Source organism: Charadrius vociferus, unplaced genomic scaffold (assembly GCF_000708025.1).
Source record: "Charadrius vociferus isolate BGI_N301 unplaced genomic scaffold, ASM70802v2 scaffold183, whole genome shotgun sequence".
In the NCBI taxonomy this organism is placed as follows: domain Eukaryota; kingdom Metazoa; phylum Chordata; class Aves; order Charadriiformes; family Charadriidae; genus Charadrius; species Charadrius vociferus.
This window is the reverse complement of record NW_009648250.1, coordinates 2080102-2104686: the sequence shown is the minus strand read 5'-3', so window position 1 is coordinate 2104686 and position 24585 is coordinate 2080102. Positions and strand designations below refer to the sequence as shown.

The following is a 24585-nucleotide window of genomic DNA, read 5'->3' as shown; positions in this document are numbered from 1 at the left end:
GAAACGTGGCCAGCAGGTCAAGGGAGGGGATTCCGCCCCTCTACTCTGCTTTTGTGAGACCCCACCTGGAATATTATGCCCAGCTCTGGAGCCCTCAACATAAGAATGACATGAATATGTTGGAGCAGGCCCAAAGGAGGGCCACAAAGATGATGCGAGGGCTGGAGCACCTCTGCTATGAGGACAGGCTGAGAGTTGGGGTTGTTCAGCCTGGAGAAGAGAAGGCTCCAGGGAGACCCTATAGCAGCCTTCCAGTATATGATGGGAACCTACAATAAGACTGGAGAGGGACTTTTTACAGGGGCATGTAGTGATCAGATGAGGAGTAATGGCTTCAAACTGGAAGAGGGTAAATTTAGAATAGAAATTAGGAAAAAAATTTTCACTCTGAGAGTGACCAGTCACTGGCACAGGTTGCCCAGGGAAGTTGTGGATGGCCTCTCATTGGAGGGGTTCAAGGGCAGGCTGGACGAGGGTTTGAGACAAAGGGGTCCCTGCCCATGGCATGGGGGATGGAACTAGATGATCTTCAAGGTCCCTTCCAACCTAAACCATTCTATGATTCTATGTTTCATTTGGACCAGAGAATTGCAAGAAATTCCTGTATCTATTAGACTATAACTGAGTTTGATTTGCTAAAATATGAATGTAAGAAAATGGGGATGCTGATAAAAGGAGATAGAATAACATATTTTCATTTTTACTGCATATTTAAATGCAACTAATCCCATTCTCTAAACTTCAAATCAGGCAGGAACAAGTTCTTCAGAAATTCTATGAACAATTAATTATTATTTTTTTAACCAAGATATTAATTTAACTTATACATGACTAATATCCAAGTTGTCAGTCAGCAGTTCTTCTGAAAAATCTATTGTTCTTTTCAGTAATTGCTGTACTAGAATAGTAGCCAGGGAAAGTGATCCTACAGACCACTCCTTTAACAAGAATAAGCAGGTAAAATATTTTCACAATATGAACAGGCTTGTTCAGCTTGTATATAGATACTGTATGTTTACAAAAGCACATGACTCAAATTTCTCTACAAAAAGACTGTTATTTTTTGTGTAGATAACATCGAATATTTGCAGCTTCCTGACCTAATATATCATTTTGTTAGCAAGAAACATGGAAAAATCTGAAACTTTTTTAAAACAAATTGGTACTTAATAAAGCAATTATTCTTATATACAGTGACAAAAAGTTGCTCCGTTCATTTTCTAAACTTATTTTACAGATAATTATATTTTTCTTTTCAAACACTTAAAGGAATAACCTTGGGCATAATAGAGCACTTTGAACATAATAAGACATACCTTGTTTAGCTTTACAAAGTAGTCCAGTCCAGCTTCCAAGGGATTAGTGTCACAGTTCATCTGTGAAAAAAAAATAAAAATTCATGTACATGATGGACTATCATAGCTTTTGGGTTGGGGGGATATTAATTTAGTTATTCTATGCAGACTTCTATTTACTCCTGGGTCAATGTCTTCCATGTGGCATATGTGCAAATTCCAGTTGAATACACTGTATGCTTCCTATATGCAATTTCAACCAAATATCTACTATTATGCCTAATATAAAGTCAAGATATGTAAATCATTCATCTAAGTTTCAATATGCAAATTAAACATACATTTCATTAAGAAACAAGACTTTTTATCAAAACAGAACAGAACCTGCAGAAGATTGAATAACTGAGGTATGCACGTTAATTGCAGCACAGCAGAATGCCTTAGCTGGAGTGGAAAATAAAACGCAAAGCCAATTTTATTTACCAGCTTGCCATTAGGCATAGGGGGAAGGATTTTTTGGGCAGCCTTCAAAGCAAGAATGAAAACAACTATCGCTGTGCAAACGAAAAGGACCCCTAAGTTCCCACCATTTCACCTTCCTGAGTTGTTTCCTTTCCAAAGGAATTAGGAAAAATTTCAGGTAAGCAGAAATTATACTGATTTTCCCCATATTCTCTAGGCCCCCTTAGTAGTTCCATATTGTGAGTGAGTAAATTTGGCAGAAACAAGCTAATGGGAAATGAAAAAGTTCCAAATACATTATGAAGCAAGAATAATTGGCCTCTCATGACAGTTATTACAGAAATAAACCATTTTCAGAATCTATCAGCCAAACCTTTGATTTCAAAACACTAGAGCTCAGCAAAACCCTCATAATTTTGTTATACACAAGAGGGAAAAACATCAGTGAATCAAAATAAGTGTCTCATTGCCAGCAGTGCAATAGAGTATACTAGTTAGTTTTACTTAGAAAAGACACTGTACAGAATTACAGCAGCTTTTCCTGCTCAAGGTAGATTTTCTTTTTATTCTAAGTTGAGAAACTGGAACAAGTACTATCTAAGCTAGCTCTGACTAAAAGCTGTATAGTTATAATGACATAAAGAAGATAAACAGAAAGAATAATAAAGAAATTGTATTTCCTGACCTCTGCCCCCCAGGCTCGGAAACCCTTTTCCAGCCTTAAAGCATTCAGAGCGTATGTTCCAAAGTTGTCAATTCCCTCTTTTTGTCCAGCTTCCATGATTGCACTGTAAAGAGCTACAGAATCTTCTTTTCTATGATAGAGCTCCCAGCCCAATTCACCTGTTATACAAACAAGATTAATGGTTTCATCAGCTCAACAATGAAGCAATCCTAATTAAATAAAGTCCTATTCTTGGTAAAAAGTGGGATCAATGCTGGAAGTGTTAATTTACATTCTGGGGTCAATTCTGCTGTCATATATCAAGTCTAATTCCCTGCAAGAACCACCGGATGATTTAGGCCTCATATTTTAAGCAGTGATACCATTATCCTAATTTAAACTGCTAACTGAAATGGGAGGGGGGAGTGGGGAGCGTTGGGGGGGGGTGGAAATCAGAATAACTGACAAGAAAAGGTCATATAGCGAAGTCACAATGAGAGATGAAGGTTAAGGGCTTTATAAACAGCTGATGACTTGGCAAGTGAACTGCAAATGTAACTGAGTGTAAATATGCATAAAACAAGTATATTGTATCATATTTGGTACAATAGAAAGAGAAGGACTTCAGCTGCTTCAGGATGATCTGAATCTAGCCCATTGCAGTAGAGATAGACATAGAAATAGATAAAAATAAAAAGTAACTGAGAAAAACAAATACTCAGCATTACAGTGTTACATTTTCAAGGCACTTGACAAACACTAATATATAGTAATCCAAAAACAATTCTTGACGTTGGTTTTTTAGCAAATACCACAGGGGTTATCAGAATTGGCCTTTTGTTCTGTAAAATAAATATTTACACTACAGTGTATTCTAGAGAAAAAGGTCTTGGAAAACTCAGCACAGACCCTGACCAGATCACATCTGAAAAAAAAAAAATATAAAAAAAAATTAAAAATCAATGTACTGCATTTCTTCACACATTTATTTATCATAGAATCATAGAATGGTTTAGGTTGGAAGGGACCTTGAAGATCATCGAGTTCCACCCCCCCTGCCATAGGCAGGGACACCTCTCACTTGACCAGGTTGCTCAAAGCCACATCCAGCCTGGCCTTAGACACCTCCAGGGATGGGGCAGCCACAAGTTCCCTGGGTAACTTGTTGCAGCGCCTCAACACCCTCACAGTGAAAAAATGTGATGAACCTATTGCTTATGAATACATGAGGAGATTTATTTTTCAACATAATTTTAGTTTTAATATAATTTACACTGATCATTTTATTTATTGCCGCTTTCCTTAAGATTCTGTTTTCTCTATTACTTACCTGTGTACGATATCCTAATGGCAATAACAGCAACATCAGAAAGTTTCAAATGTCTAGACTGGAGAAACTTAAATGAACTGTCACTCAGATCCTCACTTGTCAACTTCTGGAGGATCTGTCGGGCATATGGACCTGCTACACCAAGTACTCCCATCTCATCTGTCACGTTTTCTATTTCAACTTTATATCCACCTCTCGTTACTTCCTCTTCTATCCATCTGCATGTAAAATGTAACAGTGATATTAAATTTCTTATGAAAAATAACTGATTTAGATAAAGATTTGAAAGGAATAATTTTTTGTTAGTGTTCATCTTCCCAGTAACTCCCAGTCCCACACCTTCTCAGAACCAATGGAAATATGTGCTACACTAGATAGTCAATTCCATCATTGATGTTAAACAGTGTTTTCTGGTGAGATACTGGTATAGGAATGCAGGCATCTGGCATACAGCCAGGAAAGGAGAGAATTTAAATGGGTGGAACAGTATTTTCAGCGTAAGAGAAAGAAGAGATCTCATAGAACAGAACGCCAGTTTGCCTTTGGATGCAGAATGTGTTAATAAAAAGTCAACATACAAAAAGTAAGCAATAAACACAATGAACATAAGAAATCTCAAAATAAATTCCTCTGTCAATAGAAATGTACAACCAGGCTTGTTCTTTCCTGAATACAGTATTTAAAATACTGTCAGGAAGTTCAGTTTTGAGTTTTGATTTAATAGAAAACATCAGCTGAGTATTCTCTTTCAGGAAGCTCACAAAATAAATGAAAGGAGTATATTTAAAAATCTTATAAAGTACTACTTTGTTAAGCAGTGTTAAAAGATCTCAGACGCAGGGGAGTACCAAACAGGATTGCTGAAATCCTGCAGAAGTAAATGCATTAGGTCTGGTTCTGCCATTTGGTTCCTGAATGTGCCAGTGGTCCTACTGATTGCTATGGGACCGCTATGAAACAGTACCTTATCCATCGTGTGTTGGGACAGCAAATTTCAGCCTTCTGTGTGTTGACTCATTTTGAATAACTGATTTGCCAGCAATCTCCAATTATGTATTATATCTTAGTATGTATGTACAGCCACTTATAGCACTAGAAATGTAACCTCCAATGCCCATCTATGCAAAGCATGTTATGAAATCATCCTGCTGCAACTGCTTCTGCCTCCTTTCTTTCTGTTGTTTCGCTTTGTGACCCCAGAGCCCAAAGCAGAAGGATACTAGTGTTCCACAGAATCAGGAACACTGCACTACCTATCTGTATTGGCCAGGGTAGTGGCCCTGGGGTCATCCATTTTTAAAGCCAATTTTCTTTTTGCGTAAGAGAAAACACTGGAAAGGAACAACCATGCTGTGTTCCATCATATAATGCCAAACACAAACAGGTTCAATAACAAAACAAGAACTACTCCATTAAAGTATATTACATAACTATCAGTAAATTCTCCATCTTTTTACACCAACAATAATCCAATATGCAACTGCTTATACTTCAGGGTTCAACTCAACCAAGTTTCTAAGAAACCAAAATCAATAAATAAGTAGAATTCTCTTGAACCTAGCAAAAGGTTTCTAGAGTAATAACTAAGATTTTGGCACTTAGTAAAAAGGTTTCTATATGAATGTGACTGTAAAGCTCCGTGTACTTACTGTATCAAAAATAAACGAACCTCAGATCATGGAGTTCTGATCCCGAGCCAGTTACAAGCATAAATTCTCCAGGATACAGTTGAGAGACTGTTAGCTCAGCATAAACTTTTCCTCTTGGTGTTAACATATGGCTTATATTTGTGGAACCCACCTACAGAGTAAAGTTTGTGATTATGAAGAATGCAAAATAAACTCTTTGAATTCTTAAACATTATGAAATATACGGAAATATGTCTTTATTTGAAAGAACAACATTTTCATGTTTTTTCTGCTATGCCATAACAGGAGCAGGCAGACACACAATTGGCCATGTTTAAGATTTACAGTGGAAACTTCACATTTTTTTTCATAGAAAAAAATAATTGAAATTTTTGAAATGAGATAAATCAAGACCTTTATAAGTATTTGTTATTTGTGCATTACACAAGGTCTTCTTAAGCTACATTTGATTTAAGAATGCATTTTCAACGCAAATTCAATCAATTCTAGTTTGTTCCCTGATCATCAGAATAAAAAATTCTACGTTATTGACATAGGTATTCTTTTTTAGTCATGTGAATAAGGCTTTCAGATCCCAAAAGTATAACATTACTTTACCCCTTACTTTAGAGAAAGAAATACTGAGCTGGCTTATGCTTTTGTGGCCCTGATTTATGTATGCTTTTATATTTTATATATTTGCTGACTATGAATCTACATCTCTGTACATTTGAATTGGGTTCTGTGTAGAAATGTGATCTCTAGAGGCAAAACTTCAAATAAGAGTCACTTAGCTGTGACCATAAAACATATACATGTTCATACAGATATTGTCCATACAAACAGAAATATGAATTTGCCATAGCTGTTGTGCTGGTCTGGTTTCAGAGGCAGAATTTAATCTCTCTTATTTCATTCTGCTTTCATAAGAACCTTGTCAATCACCCAGTCGGTGCCCAGATTCCAGACAATGAATAGAAAAATGAAAAATATTGTAGAGATTAACATTCCTTTGCAAGGTCATATTACATTAATATAATTACTGGCATATTGCAGGCACATAACCGAATTGTCAGGATCTGATAGTAGTCACACTCCAGATAGTTATGATACACATATACCTCCAGTAACTTCACTGAATTATTTCATGATGCAGCATGAATGAGACCAAAAATCAGACAGCTTAAATAATCAATTGTTGTGAATGCTGGATTTTTAAGTAGACCCATAAAGTGTTTGTTCTATTTTGCCACCTATATTTCTTTTTCACTTTAGCAACACTGATTACTCTCCATAGAAAGCACTCACTTTGTTCTCATATTTTCATGTTTAACCTTGCTTTCCCCCACCACATAAATATATTCAATAAGCGCTATCTATGTCCATTGATGACAGTTACCCCACCTCTACCCCAAGCTAGAAAGAAGGCAAACTTCTAATGTATATTGTTATCACAAAATTAATACAGTAAAAAATATGACTAAATGGCAATTCAGGTACTTCTTTCTCCTCAACCTACAGGGCACCATTCTTGTGTACAGCCTTTCTATTCAGTTGGCTCTGACCTCTGAGAAGAAAGCATCTACCTTCATAACAATAGTCTCAGTATACTTACTGTTTCCCTATGCTTCCTGTCTCTGGTGTCTGAAGCAGCTAAAACCCTAACCTACAGCAAAAACTTAATGAAATTCTGTGCTGAATGAGCAAACCCCATGGCTGTAGCACTTTGGAAAGGAACCACCTGCTTGCTGGAGGTGAAATCAAGTTTCTGAAATTAAAACACACTAAATTGGAGTGGCTGACAAGGCTGGAAGATAAAGCAGTACCAGAAACTGAGGACCAAGAATAAGAAACCTGGGGTAGTTTGTCACCATGTGACATTTTTGAAAACAGGATCATACTCTGAGGATCTTGAGCAGCCACACTTGTGAAGAAAGGACAGGTGTGAGCTGAAAGCTGAATATCCTGAATATTTGCAACCTTGCCTGCTTCAGGTAGCCAGCAGAGTCAGTGTGAGAGGGGTGGAAAATAAGCATGGGTTACCTTTAAAAAAAAAAAAAACATGACACACAAACAAGAAGACTGTTGCCTTGGGCATCCAGGAGGAATGAAACATCCAGCTATGGTCAGGCAAGAGCACTTTCCACTGCTCTCGTCTGCTGTGTGAAGCTGCCACAGCACAGCACAGTGTTAGGCAGCCAGCTGCCAAACTATTCTAGTATTACTGTAACAGAATTCCAGGTGAGATTCACTTGGACTTCTTTAGACAATGATTTGAAACATAGAAGGTTCTGTGTTTCAAGGAAACACTTTTTTATTGTAAAGGTGACTGAGCACAGGAGCAAGTTGCCCAGAGAGCTGATGAAGTTCCATCATTGTAGATTCTTAAAAGCCACCTGGACATAGTCCTGGGCAATGAGCTCCAGGTGACGTGCTTGAACAGGGGGATGGACAAGGTGACCTCCAGAGGTCCCTTCCAACCTCAACCTTTCTATGATTCAACGATTTGTGCCAAAAGATACTTCTTCACGGGCTATTCTAGTCTACATGGGGCCACTCTAGTATAAACTCCACTGTCTGTGCTCTTAACTGAGTGAAATACATCTTTGACACAGAAATTTCTGCAAAGGATCTGAGTGTTTGGCATCTGAAAGATATGGCAATAATATTATGCTTATCACTGTCATTTACCTTTGGAACAACATTTGCAAATAGATGATCCAGCAGCTTAACAGAATCTGTGCCTTTTACTTTAAACTTGCCAAAAGGTGACAGGTCAATCACACCGACTTTTTCCATAACCTGTTTATACTCACGACCCACAGGGTCAAACCAATTTGTGCGCCGAAAACTGGGTCTGAAACAGAGCATTTACACATATAAAAGCAATTTGGAAATTTTGTGCTCCTTTCAGCAAAACGTAGTCTTCATTTCCTTCAGTTTAATAATCATTCAAAAGAGATAGACTTTCCTAATTGTAGGTAGCTTACTCAATATTTTCCTTGGTCTAAGATAGCTTAATTATTAAAATCCTTTAACAACAGAGAAAGATATGAGTTGATATTTTATCAACCATTTTGTACAATCAACTGTGAACTGTTGAAATGTTAGAAGAAGTAGCAGTCTGTCATGTATATTTACAGCATATTTTGTTGCTGAATCATTTATTTGAGTTTAAGGTGTCAAAAGCTTTATTTCTGAACAGCTGAGTGTGTCTCTTTGTTCCTTTATAAGCCTCATTTAGACTGGGACTCCAGTATCCCCGTGGAAAACTTTTATTTGCTCCCTGATGCAAGCAGGTAACTAGCTAGGCAGGCACAGCAGAAAAAAAAAAGAAAGGATGATTGGGCTTCTCCCTTTCTGAGAGTTATACAGAGAGGAATCAGCTTTTTCATGAAAACATTATACTGTGCTGCTGATCAAAGAATAAGAAAGGGCGAAAAAATACAGTGAACAAATTGTTGTCTAATCTTTTGCTTGAGCTAGGCTGCTCCCTGATACCCCATACCTAGAAGACTTACAGGATACCTTGATGCATGTTTTGAAATGTCTGCATTATTGAATGAAATGGATTCTGAACTATAGACAAAACAATAATGGAAGATATACCTAATAGATATCTTTAGCTGAAATGAATGATAAATGTATGTTTCTTATTAAATTTAACTCAGCTAGCCTTTGCTATCATGACAATTTATTGGGGGAAGAGGGGAGGAGATAATCTTTTATTTACTTGTATCCAGGCTCATCTCCGGGTTTGTAGAACCAATGAGGTTGCTCCCATCCTGCATGAAAGCCCATTGAACATTTGGATTTCAGCAAATCATACAGCCCACTGGTTCTTTCTGTTGGTCTCCCAGCAAATCTTTCTTCTTTAGGGTAACCAACTAGAGGAGGAAAAAAAAAAAAGCAAACCAAAACCCATGGCATACTAAATACTGTACACCATCAAGATAGAATATATATTAAAACATATATATAAACACAGAAATCTAGAGGCAGGCTTTGTTGGAATCCATTTTCAGGATACAAATGTATTTAAAAAAATACCTTCTTACCAATGTTATTAAAACCATAAGATTCTCTTGCTTTGGCTGCAGTGTATTCTGTGGTGGTCCACTTTCCATATCGGTTGGGATCTAATTCTATCAGGTCAAATGGAGGTTCCCCCTCAAGGATCCAGTCACTGAGGTACTTTCCTATGCCACCAGCATGTATAATACCATACCTTAAAAACAGGGGAAAAGTCTGTAGTGCCAAGTCTTTTTTTGTTTGTTTGCTTTTAAAAATCAGAGCTAGCATATACTACTAATACACCCCCTAAAATATTCTAAATTTGTCATTCTTTTATTTTGTTGTATTTTGTCTTGTTTTCCAAGATGACATGCTTTATTGACAGATGTTTCTACTGCCCCACTGTCAGCAGCAAAACTCTGTTGCTTACGTGCAGCATTTTTGGTGCATGAGGTTATAGTAAGCTCTTTCTTCCTCTAAAGTTCAGAATTTAACAATCTTTTCCAGGGCCATTAGAACTCTTCAACAATTAATACTAGATAAAGTTCTCAAACTTCTGATATCCATTAAATACACTGTCTAGTCATACAATAGCTCTTCTTTTTCAGTAACATTTAATTAAACCAGATTCAGACTTGAAAACCAGACTGAGACATTCTAGCAGCTACAGTGAATATTTACACTACGGTGACAAGAGCAACAGCAGCAAAAGTCAGGAGAAAACACTACTGAGACAGCTTGAAAGAATTAGGGAGTGTAGAAGAACTGCAGATAAAACTAGACTTGCTTGCAGTGGTGCCTGAGTTGAAAGCTGCTTTTTCTCACCTGATTTACCTTCTCTGTTCTCCACTACAACTACAAAGAGAATTGGTTCCAGAAAGCTTATGCTAACAAAACAAACATGTAGAAATTTTCTGGTACCAGTCTGGCAAAAACCTGTTCTGTTTCTACACGAGTGTGTGAAGAATCAGACTATAGAGGAGATCTCTTGGAAGAAACCTGCATTAAAGGAACCACACCAGACAGCAAAGGTAGTTGCTCAAAAGTTATGAAGTGATAGATGTAAGGTTTCCTTACTTAAATATTTTGCACATAATTCTAACTGTCAAAATGCTTGACATCTTAACATCCATAAGGAAAAAGCTGTATGTGAAACGTGCTCCTGCGAGGTACTTGAAGTGGACAACTGGGGACAAGGATCTTTTTTTTGCTGCAATGTGTCTGTCACTACTCAGTCTACATATGACCAAACAGTACTATGTAATGCTGAATTACAGGCACCTCAGATTTGACACCAAAACATTTAATGAGAAATAATTATTAAAATAAAAAGTTTTAAATCATTTGGTGTTAATACCTCTGTGAATTAGTTTGCCATGTCTAAAAAAAAAGTATCAAAATAGCCTCCGGTCTAGAGAGGATGTGAAAATAAATTCTTAGTTATTTGTGAAATGCTCCAATAAGCACAACAGAAAAATCCCTGAAGAAATAGTAAGCCTGTCCAAACCCAAGTTTAGATTAGCATGCAGCAATTAATTCACAGACACACTGAATAGTGAAGCTAAACCAAAATTGAATTGCTGTTCATCAACTTTTCATTCTGAATTCTATGCCCTAAATTAAATAGGCAAGGATCTTGTGGAGGGAGGAAAAAAAAAAGAAAGGATGCAATCATTTAATTCTAATGCATATGCAGTAGAAGAATGAATTCAGATTACACAGACAACTTAGTTCTGGCACTTCCTAACTGCAGAATGCCTAACTTAATAATATTCATGAGATTACTTTGATATAGTGGGGTTTTAGCTGTAATTTATTTATTTATTTAAATAAAACAGAAATATTAAACAGTTGAGTACATGAAGTAATTATGCCAAACACACTCCTTTAGGCTGTTCAGCATAAATACTTAGATTCTCAGCACAAGCTTCTGTTACTACAGTTGATGCAGTAAAGGTGAGTGCTTGTAAACTGCCATTTTGCAAGTACTACAGAAGAGCTAGCCATTGCTGGAGGTAAGTTAATTAGGGAACTCGTAGTTATTCACGGGAATAAGTTTTGTGACCTTCAAGAATGGCTGCTTCCCTGCACCATTCACTGCAGCCAAAAGCACATGGGAACACAGCACAGACACCACTGCATGACTGTGGGTGGCAACAGACCAAATGCAATGAAGTTTTCTAGCTTCAGCTGAAGACTGCTGAGCTGATGGCAGGATAATCCTGGGGGCAAGACAGCCCTGCAATGTGGAGTTGCTACTACAGGTACAGCACTGCGTGTGGTCTGACTGGTCTCTACACTCTGCAGAGCTTTGCAGAGCTGTCTCTGTGCAATCAGTTGATTTTGGTGCTCCCAGCTACAGGGTTTGATTGGCTGGCTGATTTGGTGCTCCCAGGCCTACATTATCAGAGAATTTAATTCATGCCGGGTGCCCAGATCCCTCATTACTGATTGTATTAATACACCACTTCAGATCTGTTACACAAGAATGAAACGCTTTGCAGGAATAGGATGTTACAAGTAGCTGTAAAGAGTGGTACAGTTTATGAATCTCAGTCTTCATATGAGGATTTAGAGAAAGTTTCCTTAATGAACACAAACTGCCCTTGTCTGTTTTTCTTCTCTCCTTCCAATCCCTGTCAGATTATCTTCCTCATTGTCTCTGTCCTATTCTTGGTCTTACTTGTTTATGAGTCCTTGCTTCTCACATGTTTCTGACTCATTCCACTCCTTTTTCCTAGGAAATCTGAGTCCTCGCACAGCACAGTGCCTTTTCTAGAGTCTTTGTCTCGGATTTACTCATTTCTCTATCCCATTTCTGCAGGAAAACTCCTTTTCGGTCTCTGGCTGTGCAATACTACTGTAGATAGAATGCAGGAATCTTAGTGCAAGATTTTGTTCCAGTATTTAAAGGGTGGATATAAAAAAGATGGAGACTCCCTTTTTACAAGGAGTCACATGGAAAAGATGAGGGGTAATGGGTACAAGTTAGTTCTGGGAAGATTTCAACTGGACACAAGGAGAATTTTTCACAATGAGAACAATCAGCCATTGGAATAGTCTCCCCAGGGAAGTGGGGGATTCCCAACATTGGACACTTTCAAGGTTCAGCTGGACAGGGTCCTGGGCCATCTTCTCTAGGCTGTGCTTTTGCCAAGAAAGGTTGGACCAGGTGATCCCTGAGGTCCCTTCCAACCTGATATTCTGATGCTATGATTTAGTGAGTCTCTATTAAAGGTTTATGAGCTGTAACGTTTATAAAGGCTTGTGAGTGGGCCTCACGGATAGATTTTGTGAAGAACAGCAGAAAGGCATATCTTTAGGAGAAAGGTCACTTCTGCCAAATGTGAAGTTCATTCTCAGAAAATGGCGAAATAAGAGCTTTTCAAAAGAAAGACTTCAGCCCAAAACCCTTAACAGAGCACACTAACATATCTTCCAAAAATCATGTTCTTTGGAAATGGTTACACTGCTTTGACTTAAATATTTCTGAATAAAAATCTAGCCTACTCTTGTTAACATTTTCAAAGCTGTAAGTAACTGAAAACAGTCTTAAATTGGAAGCATTGGGCAACCGTAATAATAATAAACAGCGCTACAAGATCTGCTAACTATACTTACTTACTTCTTTGCACATTAAAATGCCTAGCAAGCTGCCAATTTTAGATAATAAAAATCCTCTAAACTAACAGCACTAAGTCCTCTGTCACAATGTCCCTGCTAGTTGACTGTGAGATAAGGATTTGCTAATGCACACAAAAAATTACAACACTGCTAGAAACACTGCAGTGACCCAGAAGCGTAGAACAGAGTCAAACGTCCCTGAAAAGCAGACAAAGCAATCCAATGACAGCAACATATTTGCAACCTGTGTCTACACACTTAGAGATTAATCAAATTATTGAAATAAGTTTGTTTAAAGAAACTTTAACATATAACACTGGCCTTCAGTTATTCCTATATGGAACTTCGATTCTGCTTCCATTGGCAGCAACGAAGGAAAACAGGCTCCAAAGTCTGGCAGCACAGTAATGAACTTAAACAGTCTTTTTGGTGAACAAGGACTAGGCAAACCACTTTTGTAACTATAAGTTCTGCAAATGTTACTAAAAGATAACAATATTTTTTTTTTAAATCCAAGCAGCAAAGGTGAATACCTTTCACAATGAATCATTGCAAAATTACCAAACCTTTTTATTTTGAGGGCCTTGGAAAGCACATTAGTGGTACTGCCTTATCTTATGATCTGAGGGTTTGTTTGGTTTGGACTGAAGAAAACTGGAAAAAGCTGAGCTGGATTTTGAACAGCAAGTTAGGCAATTCAAAAAACAGTGTAAACAGAATGTGTTCAATAACATGTGCCTGGAATTGTATTCAGTTCATTCTATCCATCTTGAATCAATGCTGAAACTAAGACAATTAAAGTGGGGCCATAGTATATAAGATGTAAATAATATTCAAAGAAAATATCATAATGGGCAGGAGAATGACACCAGTAAAGCACTCATTCCTGTTGTCACACTGCCCTCTTCATTTGCTTTCTTACAACACCAAGCAACACAATTTTTCAGCTCAACCTTCAACAGTCAGAACTATTACTGTGTGTGTATCCCCAGAGCAGTCAGTCACCCAGTATGCCGGCAATGCCTTCTGATTAGTATGCCTTCAACTCCACCTGGAAGTTAATACTTCCTATTAAAAGTTCTCCATGTACCACTCATTCTTGTCCAACTGGAGTGACACCATAAGCCAAACAATTGCTGCATACACCAAACAACTGTTGAACACCATGTAATTCAAAGCACTATAAATATATATATATTTAAAAAATGAACTGGAAAGTGTATTATAAAACCCAGCACTTTTATGGCTTTAACTTGCTGCACAGACAGTACCAAGTACTACCCATTTCTTGCTGCTTCATAAAGTGTTACAGATATTGGCCCCCTGAATAACAGGAGGAAACAAATTGGAAAAACAGTGAGAGAAGAAGTATGAGAGAAGGATAATGTTCTATTATGTAGGTAGTGGTAATTAAGACTATTTCCAATTATATTTTAGATAAAATATGTGCAAAACAACCCCCAAAACCATAAAACTGTGCAAAGCTTGAGCTGACCACAATTTTAAACAATAAAAGTTGTCACAAAGCATTTACTCACCCGAAACCAATAGCTACCCAGTAATTTCTGACACCCTGATGTGGTCCCACCATAGGAAGAATGTCTGGAGAATAGGTGATAGGACCTGCAATTGTGTTTACAATGTCTGCTTTTTTCAGAACAGGGACCATTTCCATAGCAGCCTCAATATGCTCCATTATTCTGTCTAAATCAGACTCAAATAGTTCTTTTCCAAAACCTGCAAATATATTTGACTCTTATTATATAGTTATTTACACTGAAAATACTTACATTTTAAATACAGTTACGTAATCTACATATATAAAAGTTATATGGAATTAATCAGTGAGTATGTTCAAGCCCTTGCCATCCTATAAGGGAAAAAATGGCGTGCATAAATCCCTAGTTACCTGCAGGATCAAGTTTATTGTCACTGCAGTTATACTGTCCTTTATACATATTTGTTTAACCCTAAGGTCATGCAAATTCAACAATGAAGTAGAAAGGAAGTAGAGAAACACAGAAGCTTCCTCCTATGTTAGTAAGACCCACTTACTTTTCTCAATATGCCAACAATTTGGGGAAGGGAAGAAAGATACTGCCTGTGACAGCTTGTTTTTACCGTGGTGTTTAGTAAATTCCTGAATATATTTCACCCTTCAGTCTGAGCTCTAAGCATTATTGAACATCACTCCATAAAGGGACTCGATGGTACTGGAAACAATATGTTCACGAAGCTATGACAGTGTGATCCAAACCCCAATAATGCTGATTGCTCCTCCTTAGGAAACATGTTGTGTTTTTTTAAAAAAGCAACAGTGTTGACTTAATATAACTTTCTGTCTAGAAGTGAGTGGAAAGCTGGAGCCTAGATATAAGACAGCAATTTATTATTTTTTTTTTTAATAAGCAGCAGTATGACATAGGATTTTTTGGTACAAAAATTCTATACAAATGTACATCTTTCTTGCACTTAGATCTGAGCACAGCATTTTGTCTAAGACATTCTTTTGCTATACCTGTGTTCCTGTTTGACAAACACATTATCTCTGGGGGAACAGCAAAAACCCAGAGCCCCTGACAGTATGCTGGAGAGAATTGTAACCCATTCAGTTGCAAAAGGCTACATAACACAGATTTGGTGACTGCATCTAATCACAACACACAGGCACCTGTTCAGAGAGTAGGGTAAGACTATGTTGTAGATGTGTATTTTGTGCCTATTTCAAATAGGCTTTATGTTACATTTTTATTTCTATTGACACTTATCATTAGAGTTACACCTATTCTTTGAAAAAAAAGTTTCTGCATTACAATCATGCACTGCAAATATTTTCTATTTTCCACCATATAAGGCTGGGATTTATACACATTAAGATGTGTGCTAATGCTTATCAAGTTTAAAGATTTAATGTTCTTCATTACCTGGTGGAACTCCATCTGTTACCCATGAGTCCTGCAGCTTCATCTTCTCCTCGCTTTCATATGGACCAAATAAAAGACCATCCCTTTCTTGCCTTAGGTAGTATGATCCTTCTAAGTCACGAATCACGGGCAATTCTGTTTTTAGGGCTTTCACTTCAGGGATAGTTGATGTCACAACATACTGATGATGAACAGGTATGAGAGGGTGCTGCAGGCCAATCATCTTGCCTATGTCACGGGCCCAGAAGCCTCAAGAAGACAAAAAAACAAAGTAGAAATATTCAAACACTAATTTCAGTGACTGGGAAACAACAGTACAAGATTTCCAGGAAGCACTGCGCTTTATGGAATGTGACAAAGAATTTTTTTCCATATTTTTAATTTTAAAATTATTTTTCATATTATCCAGCATAATTTTCCCCCATAATTCCATGTCTTTGTTCCTAATTATACTACCATGTATTATTTTAGTATACAGATATTAAAAATTATATATTCAGTAAAATATAAATTAGGCTTACAAAAGTTCAAAAGATAATTAACAGTCCCACAAACCCCATCATTTATTTCAGTACAGTAGGTTTGCAATGCAGTCCTAGCAAAGTCAGAGACACTTAAAAATCAGAATAAATTAGCTCACACCGTAGGCGTTAACCTAGCCTCTTACTATCAACCAAATGAGGTAGTATGTTTTTCTAAGACAGCAGCCAAATCCTAACACCCCAATAGAGCAAGGCAGTACTTTCAGCCAGCTAACCTCGAGAATTTAAGTTTCTCTCCTCTTTCACACGCATCATGTGACTCATATTAATTATGTCTCTCACATAGCAATCAACTCATTATAATGTTCGTAGTCAGTGTGCTCTCCCATAGCTGTCCAAATTAAAGTTCTGATACAGACTGTGACCAGAAAACGCCAGCAACAATTTCCCTGCCCCTGCAGCCTGCTCAAGGTCCTTCATGTATATACTACTAGGCATAAGTTAAAGAAGACCTAATTCTTCTCTGTTAAGGTTAAGCTGGTAAGCTGCATTCACTTAGTGACGTGCCCGTGTAAAAGTCAAGGCTGGAAGCCACTTAACTGCCAAACTTACTAGATTGGGCTCTGCATCATGGCTCACATCTGCTGTAAGGCTGGAACATACAGGCCTGGGAATCAGACATACAATTGACTGGGAAGGCAGCTGCTCTAAGAAACTTGGCATATCCCTCAGCCCCACTCTCCTGACTCTTTGGGTCAAGGAGCGCAGATCTCAGAAGTGGGAATGAAAGGGGAAAATCCAATGAAGCAGGATTTTCAGGGGAGTCTGGGAGTAAGGGTTGGGGACAGGCAAAATGGAAGAGGAGGAAGAAGTAGCAGGGCCTTCCAAATAAAAGGCTATGTGCTATATGGCGCCCAGGAAAAGAAGACAGGTGTGCCTGGTTCCTGTGTCACCAGCTGACTCCAAACTGTTTATGAAAAAGTATTTCCAGCAAGATTTGCTACCTAACACAGCTACTCCTTCTCCTGGGACTTACACTCATGTTGCCCAGCTTAACATATAACTTTTCTTCCTTTTTGCTGCTTATTTGTCTTACCCAAAAGCTCCTACCTCTCTCTTCAATTCCATACTGTCTGAAATCTGGTCAAAATTTAGCCTTCGGGGCCCTGAGGGTGCTAACCGGCATTAATGATCCTGAGCAGCCTCACCTGGGACTTCCACCCCATGGGCCCAGGAGCCCTGTTTCAGGTCAGCTCAGAGTCTTCAGAACCTGTCTGAGCTGGATTGATTGTAGGTGTACCTGTTTACAGCTCTGTCACAACCATGCCTGTGCCTGGCCATGGACCTCATTGATCCAGACCCTGATCCGTGGACTACTTTCCAGCTTGACCTCAACCCAGTCTCGTCTCTATGGTCCTGCCTGTTGATCACTGGGCAGTATCTGACCCTGGTTACCGTCACCAGACCTGTTCCTGACCTGTGGCTCAACCTCCTGGCTTCATCACTACGGACCTGCCTGTGCCTCATCCCCACAAGCTTGTCTGGAGATCTGGACTGTGGGCTGACCCCAGCTGCTGAGCCTGGGCTTGCCCTGCTCCCTCCCTTCTGCCCTGCAGGACAGAGCCCTTGCTGGATCGGCCCCTACCCTGCCAGCCATGTTATCACGCTTGGCTCCCCATCCTGCGGCCAGCAGCCGGCCCGTGCTGCTTGCTGACATTAACTTGGGAATACATCCTCTCCTCTCGGCCATGGCCTAAAGCCAGGGCAATTAGGAAAGTTGAGTTGGGCCATGCTGGCCTTGTGCCATTGCCCCATGCCAGGAGGGCTGTCAGTTTCTTATTTAATATTACAAACCATCCTGAGGGTCTAACACCCACAGTTTTTAAAAATGCAAATTTTCCGAGGAAAATGTTTTCTATGGTGACTCACTTGACAATTGCTGACAGCCAGCTGAAGCAAGGGAGCAGGAAATCCAGGACCATGGCAGAGAGGTCAGTTCAATTAAAAGCCTCTGCCCAGTAAATATCAAAACCCAGTGTCTGTTGTTCTACATCTATCGTATGTGAGGCTTTTGCTTCTTAATGGCATCCTGACCACTTGGAGGAGACGCACTGACAAAACACTTGTTAGGTCAGTTAAATTGGCTCAGGGAAGATCATACCATAGTCATACAGTGAGTGATCCAAAACATCCTTTAAGGCTACTGAAACGTGATTTACGCTCTCTTATACAAAAAAACAACAACAAAAAAATCTAATAAAGTTGAATTTCTAGTACACCTGCAAGGGTTTCCTCCATTACACATGACAAATACAAATGTGGATTTAAGTAGAGGCTAACAATCTTTAGGGAACTTCTTGTGATTTGGGCATTTCCATGTCACCTACAAAGAAAACTATTCTAAGGTAAGGTCAGCTAACAATCCACGGAGGAGAAGGAAAGGTGAAGCAGCAGAAAATTCCATCTCTAGTATCATGCACTGTTCCTGCCAAAATTGTTTGTACTTAAAGAGGTATTTGGAAAAGAAATAATGGTCTGGGAATGTGCTTTTAATAAATTCACTATTTTGCTTGCTCATTAAAACAGAATCAGTGGGAAAATATAGGGAGCAAGCATATTGAAGCTTCTCAAAGAAAAAAAAACTGTAGACTTAATTTTAGGTCTTTGAAACTTAACTTAGTTTCTTTCAAAATTATATTAAATTTCTTAGCCATTAAGTTTGCAGAGGTACATTACAAACACAGCTGATTTTAAATTGCTTTTGAATTAAAGGCAAATAGATTAGGTTTGCTCAAAATAAAATCTTAAATTTTGTATTTCTAAAAAAATCACACTTCTGATAAGTGCTTCTTTAATTGCTTAAAATAACAACAGCTGACATTTACTAAATGAAAAATATTACAGTTTCTTTGTTTAAAGTTTTTGAACCATGTGCAAATCTATTACAAACACAAAAATGGCAAAAGGAAGAATACGTTCTCTGAAACAAAATTCTAATTGGAAGCAGATGTCAAGTCCTATCACACATAGTAGAGATAAATGAAGGCATAAATTATATCTGTAGGACATTTGTGAAGATTAAATTGTAGAGATTGCAAACATCTGATGCTGAAATATTTAGTAGTGGTATTACTTAGCATATCTGCTGAACTATGTAATCTGACTATCGCTTGTTTTTAAAAAAGAAAATCTTCCCTCACTACGTGTATATAAATGGTTGTATATACAGTGTGTACATGTTGGCAGATGTGTGCTTATATACACACACATACTGTATATATAAACTAAATTCATTATTTTTGCAGACTTTAATCAAGCATTCCATTATAAATAGTCTGCAAATCACTTCAGCAGGCTCAGTAGCAGTTAGTTCATGTCAGGGATTATTTATTAGGCATCTGCTTTCCTCCAAAATGGAAATCTCACATAAGGAACAGCTAAAGATTGGTTGAAACCAGTTTGTTCCAGTTCTACAGCAGATGTCAGTTGGGGGATGAGGGGAGACAAAGAATGTAGAGAGCCTTCTGATATATTTTTCTCGGCTCATATTGCAACATGAGCCTAAAATATGAGCTCTGAATTATACCAGTCATGATCTGTAGTGGAATGAGGCAAGGCTGAGAAGAAGAATGAATGTTAGCTGAGAGAACATTTATAAGATATATGTGTTATACAGTATTGATTTCACATTCTTAGCCAGAATGTTAAGCAATATGTGCTTCAAATGTTCATTTTGGCTGAAAAGTTAGCTACACAAGAGAATTAACCAAATATATTGTTGGTTTAATAACTTATTACATAATAAAGAAGACACGAAAATTTCACAAGGGTGCATTGTAATTTTTGCAAATAAACTTTGAAAAGTACTTACTAGAAAACTCTGCCTAATATCAACTTGATACATAAGCCAAACAAAGATACCCACACTACAAAAATATAATTAAATTAACTATGTCTGTGATACTTCATCCATATGATACAGAGCCAATAGTTATGGATAATGAGTGCCTAGAAGATTGTGGCCTAAGTAAGAGGTCTAATTGCCAAAAGAGCTGCCTTTCCATTCCATAATCTTGGATCACTCCCAGACAAATATACCCATACCGTGTAACAAACGAGGTAAGGATCCTATTAGTAAGAGAGCTTGTGATTTTGTAACTGAATGCTGTCCCATAATTCATGCCTGAAAGCCATGAACTGACAGTCCAAAGGCAATCAGATATTGATGCCTCTTATCTGCTAAGTGCTTGACATTGTGGTCTAAGTAAAAGTCTTTTAATTTGTTTTCCCTATTTTTGTGGTTGTTCGCTTTCTACAAAGCATATTGAACTCTTCTAGTCCTCTTTCTCTCCCAGGTGTCATTATGTGGCACTCATGAGCAGGCTTAGAACCTCAAGGTGAACTTTTTCAGATGCCTGCTATTTTAGCTAGGCTTATAGCAATTGCAGGCGATCACCTATGTAGGGAAGGCATATGTTGAGAAAGCACACTTTTCAATGGGTTTCCCAATTAGTCTTTACTGAAAGCCTGGAATGATCTAACACAGAGCTGTATACATCCCAGGCTCGGAAAGAAAGGTCACCCAGTAAGGTTCATCCTCTCCGAAGTCAGCCCTTTTATCCCACTACCTCCAAATTGCTCTCTATCCCAGTCTTCTCTCTTCTCCATTCCTATTTGTCCTATACCTGCTGTTTTTCATTGTCTCAAACACTGCTCTTCTTCTTCCAGTCCTTACATCCTTCTTCAGCTCTTTTGTCTCTGTGTGCAAGCCAGTCTCCCTCATTTGTGAAATCCTGTTCCACCTGCCTTCTCTTCCTTCCAGTCTACTCACATCTACCTCTCCCTTGCTACTCCGCCAGTCTTTCATGCTCAGACAGCTCAGGCAGCCTCAGTTTTTCAGTCTCAGTTTCATACACAACCATTCCTCAAGTAGCCTTCCTACTCTTTTTGTCCAGCTCCATTTCAATTAATGAAACATTTCAGATGATACCCTTTCCACCATCCCTCTCTGTGGTGTCATCCCCACTGTTGCCATCCCCACAGCACCTCCTGGTTTGAGCTTCCTTATTCAGCAAGTCCTCTAAGCACATACGTGTTCCATTTGCTGCCAATGCTCCCAACCACCTCCAGGAACCTTTCCCAAGCATTTTACTCTCCCAGTCTATTCCCTTCCCAGTCCAACTCACTCATAATTCCAATTTTCAGCCATCATTATTCTACCCACCAACAAGAGTCCCTGTCTCACTCAACTTCTTCATTTTATCTGCTTTGCACTAGAAGTAGATGCTTTTATGTTTTCCACTGCACGGATGTAGAAAGGAATTATAAAGACATATGCTTGCTCCCAGTTCACTTGTCCTGTCTGAATAAGAAGAGAGAGTCCTCTTGAGCCATCATAGCTTCCTACTCGAGCCTGATTATTCACCAAGATGGGATGTATGAAAGACTCATGCCCTAGAAATACAGATACGATTCAGTTTGAGACAGACAGAGTCTACAAAAATTTAATCCAAATGGTAAATATTCAGCATGTTTTCAAACAGTGGAAAACAGAAAGTCTTCTACTAGGAAGTAAAAGGCATGCTTCATGTAGGAGGTGCCAACTGTTTCACCAATAATATGTTTTTCGGTAACTTGTATAAAGCAGCATAAAAATAAGCGCAGTTTAGATTGAATACACGTCTTTAGGTATATCAACTTGTTTAGGAAAACAAAGACAAATCCAAAGGACTCTTGCCCAAAAGCTCTTTGAAGCAGACACATCAGTTTGGCTTCTTTAACACAATAAAAAAAATAAAAATTGCATGTGTAAATACAAGCTCCTTTGAGTTAGGAAATTTTTATTACATGAAAAAAGGTATTGTTAAGCCAAGTGCATGTTTAAAATACTATTCAAAGGCCAACAAAAATCTTCTGTTTCAAGGATATGGGGTTAGAGTTAAATCTGAGAGAAAGATAATACTGAAATAGGCAGGGTTATCTTACCTGCTGCAAATCCTTAGTCTCTTTGAAAAAACAATGAAGACATTCCCACTTCATTTGTACATCCCATGTCCCTTCCTAAGTAGCTTTCATAAGATTTTAGAGGACAATATAGGCAGTAGCCTCTCTTCTACACAACTTACTGTAGACCAGTAAAGGTCTCTTCTGCTACTGACATCTAACAAGACAGTCTGACTAGTAACTGCTGGAGACAAACCAGAAATAAATACTTGTAATGCCTACTCAAGGACGATTAACATAAGAGCTAAATTTTCACAATACTGTAAAGTAATATGGTCCAAATACATTTTACCACAAACCAAGTGAATGTTCAAAAATACGTATTACTTACTCCTGTAATCCACACACTACAGTACAGATGGTCCATGTCAGCCACTTTGTAAATCTGAAGAGTATATAAATGCTTATGGTAAATCCTACCTGCAGTATTCACAATTCTCTTTGCTCGAATTATTCCAAGTGGAGTTTCAACTTCCCATGTCCCATCTGATCGGGATTTCAGATTAGTTACTTGGACGGGGTAATTTAATTGGGCACCATATTTTCTGGCTCCTGCCGCCAAGGCCATAGTGAGAGAATAGGGATCAATATGACCATCTCCAGGGTTATACAGGCCAGCTAAAACCTAAGTGGAGGTAAAATCCCACAAAATTAAAGAAATTAAAATTTATCCAAATTAGCCAGTTTTACAAAAACCACTTTATGTCTTGAATGCAGTAAACCATAAGGAGTCAAATCAAAACAAATTTTCAGAACATACAATTATAACAACAGGGCGACAGCTATCCAACTTAACAGTGGTTTAAGGAAGTAAAATGGCTCAGTTCTCCCATGCAATCAAAGATTACAATGCTTTAATATTATAATATTGTATCAATTATAATTAATAATATGCACAGTGGCACACATCATGCACTAAAATGCATGAGTCTGATTTTAGTTTATAACGCATCTTTTTTTCACTGAAAACCAAGAATTCCTTGTACAATTTATATAAAGGAAACAGACCTTATGTCTACCTATCTGATAGACCAATATTTAGTTGCAATGAAGTTATTTTTTGTAACAGGTTATTTACCGTATCCATGTTTAATAAGGGAAATAGCTCTTGTACTTTCTCAGGTGTGATTAGGTACTGCTCTGTTGCGTGCCAACCTGCACGAGTCATTTGGTATTTGAATTCATCCACCCTAGTAGGGGTTGAAGCAATTCTGATACTGCCAGGCTGATGAAACCCCACAGCCTAAAACAAAGAGCAATAGTGAATTACTGAAAGAACCTTTACTTATCTCCATAAATCCACGTTCCTATGCTATGTGAAGTCTACAGGAGTTTTGTCACTGACATCACTGAAAAGAGATTCAAATAAGTTAGGTGCCCTTGAAGGAATAGGACTTAGGTGTAAATTCCTACAGAATTTTTTTTTTTTAAAAAAAGTTATCAAATTAACTTCCCAGCTTAATACATACCATCTTCAAAACAGTTGTAAAAAGCTTTTATTGAATGACATTATACAATTATTTTTATTAAGATTTGATCAATACTTGAATTTATGCACTCACACACTTTGAAAAATAGAACCAGATACATCTCAAAAATAAATATATAAAAGTTTATATTAAAGTATATCACCTCCATAATTTTCTATTGAGTTGCTGCAGAATAAATTTACCTGGCTTTTATTGACACAATGAATAACCACCCACTTTTTTTGTCTTTTTAATAAAGTAGAAATCCCTATATAGATGGACACTGAATGCTCACTTTCTGGTATACACTATTTACTTCACCTTTTCTATGTTACCTGACAGGACATTCATATGGCTGAATAAGTCTTTTAGTGGAACTCATAATGATAATCTGCTGTAGTAGCTTATCTAGCTGAGCAGTAGAAAGAAGAAAAAAACATTTTATTACAATTATCAAGTTTGTAGATGAGCACAGCGAGGATCATGCAATTTCTGATGCAGTCTAAGCAAGCACAAGATTAGTAAATGAAATCTATACATCTGAGTGATGCCAGATAAAAAAGATTACTCCAGTGTTTCTCTGCATACCCATTCCTCAAGTCACTAAATAAAAAAACAGATCTCACTGAAAGGGATGAGAAGAATTGCAGCAATCTTCTCAAGTACAGACAGCATCATATCATATGAATT

General features: G+C 37.9%; 1 protein-coding gene across 1 annotated transcript in view; it reads right to left on the bottom strand.

The window, feature by feature from the left end:
* DMGDH (dimethylglycine dehydrogenase) overlaps positions 1 to 24585 on the bottom strand; it is a 47001-nt gene that overhangs the window by 14563 nt on the left and 7853 nt on the right. Inside the window, exons 4-14 of the mRNA XM_009884295.1 lie at positions 23505 to 23669; positions 22847 to 23051; positions 15942 to 16190; positions 14556 to 14754; positions 9438 to 9607; positions 9113 to 9266; positions 8071 to 8236; positions 5421 to 5551; positions 3752 to 3969; positions 2443 to 2600; positions 1317 to 1376 (exon numbers count right to left, since the gene is read on the bottom strand). Of these exons, the coding sequence (XP_009882597.1) occupies positions 1317 to 1376; positions 2443 to 2600; positions 3752 to 3969; positions 5421 to 5551; positions 8071 to 8236; positions 9113 to 9266; positions 9438 to 9607; positions 14556 to 14754; positions 15942 to 16190; positions 22847 to 23051; positions 23505 to 23669 (1875 nt within the window). The remainder of the gene's footprint in view (positions 1 to 1316; positions 1377 to 2442; positions 2601 to 3751; positions 3970 to 5420; positions 5552 to 8070; positions 8237 to 9112; positions 9267 to 9437; positions 9608 to 14555; positions 14755 to 15941; positions 16191 to 22846; positions 23052 to 23504; positions 23670 to 24585) is intronic.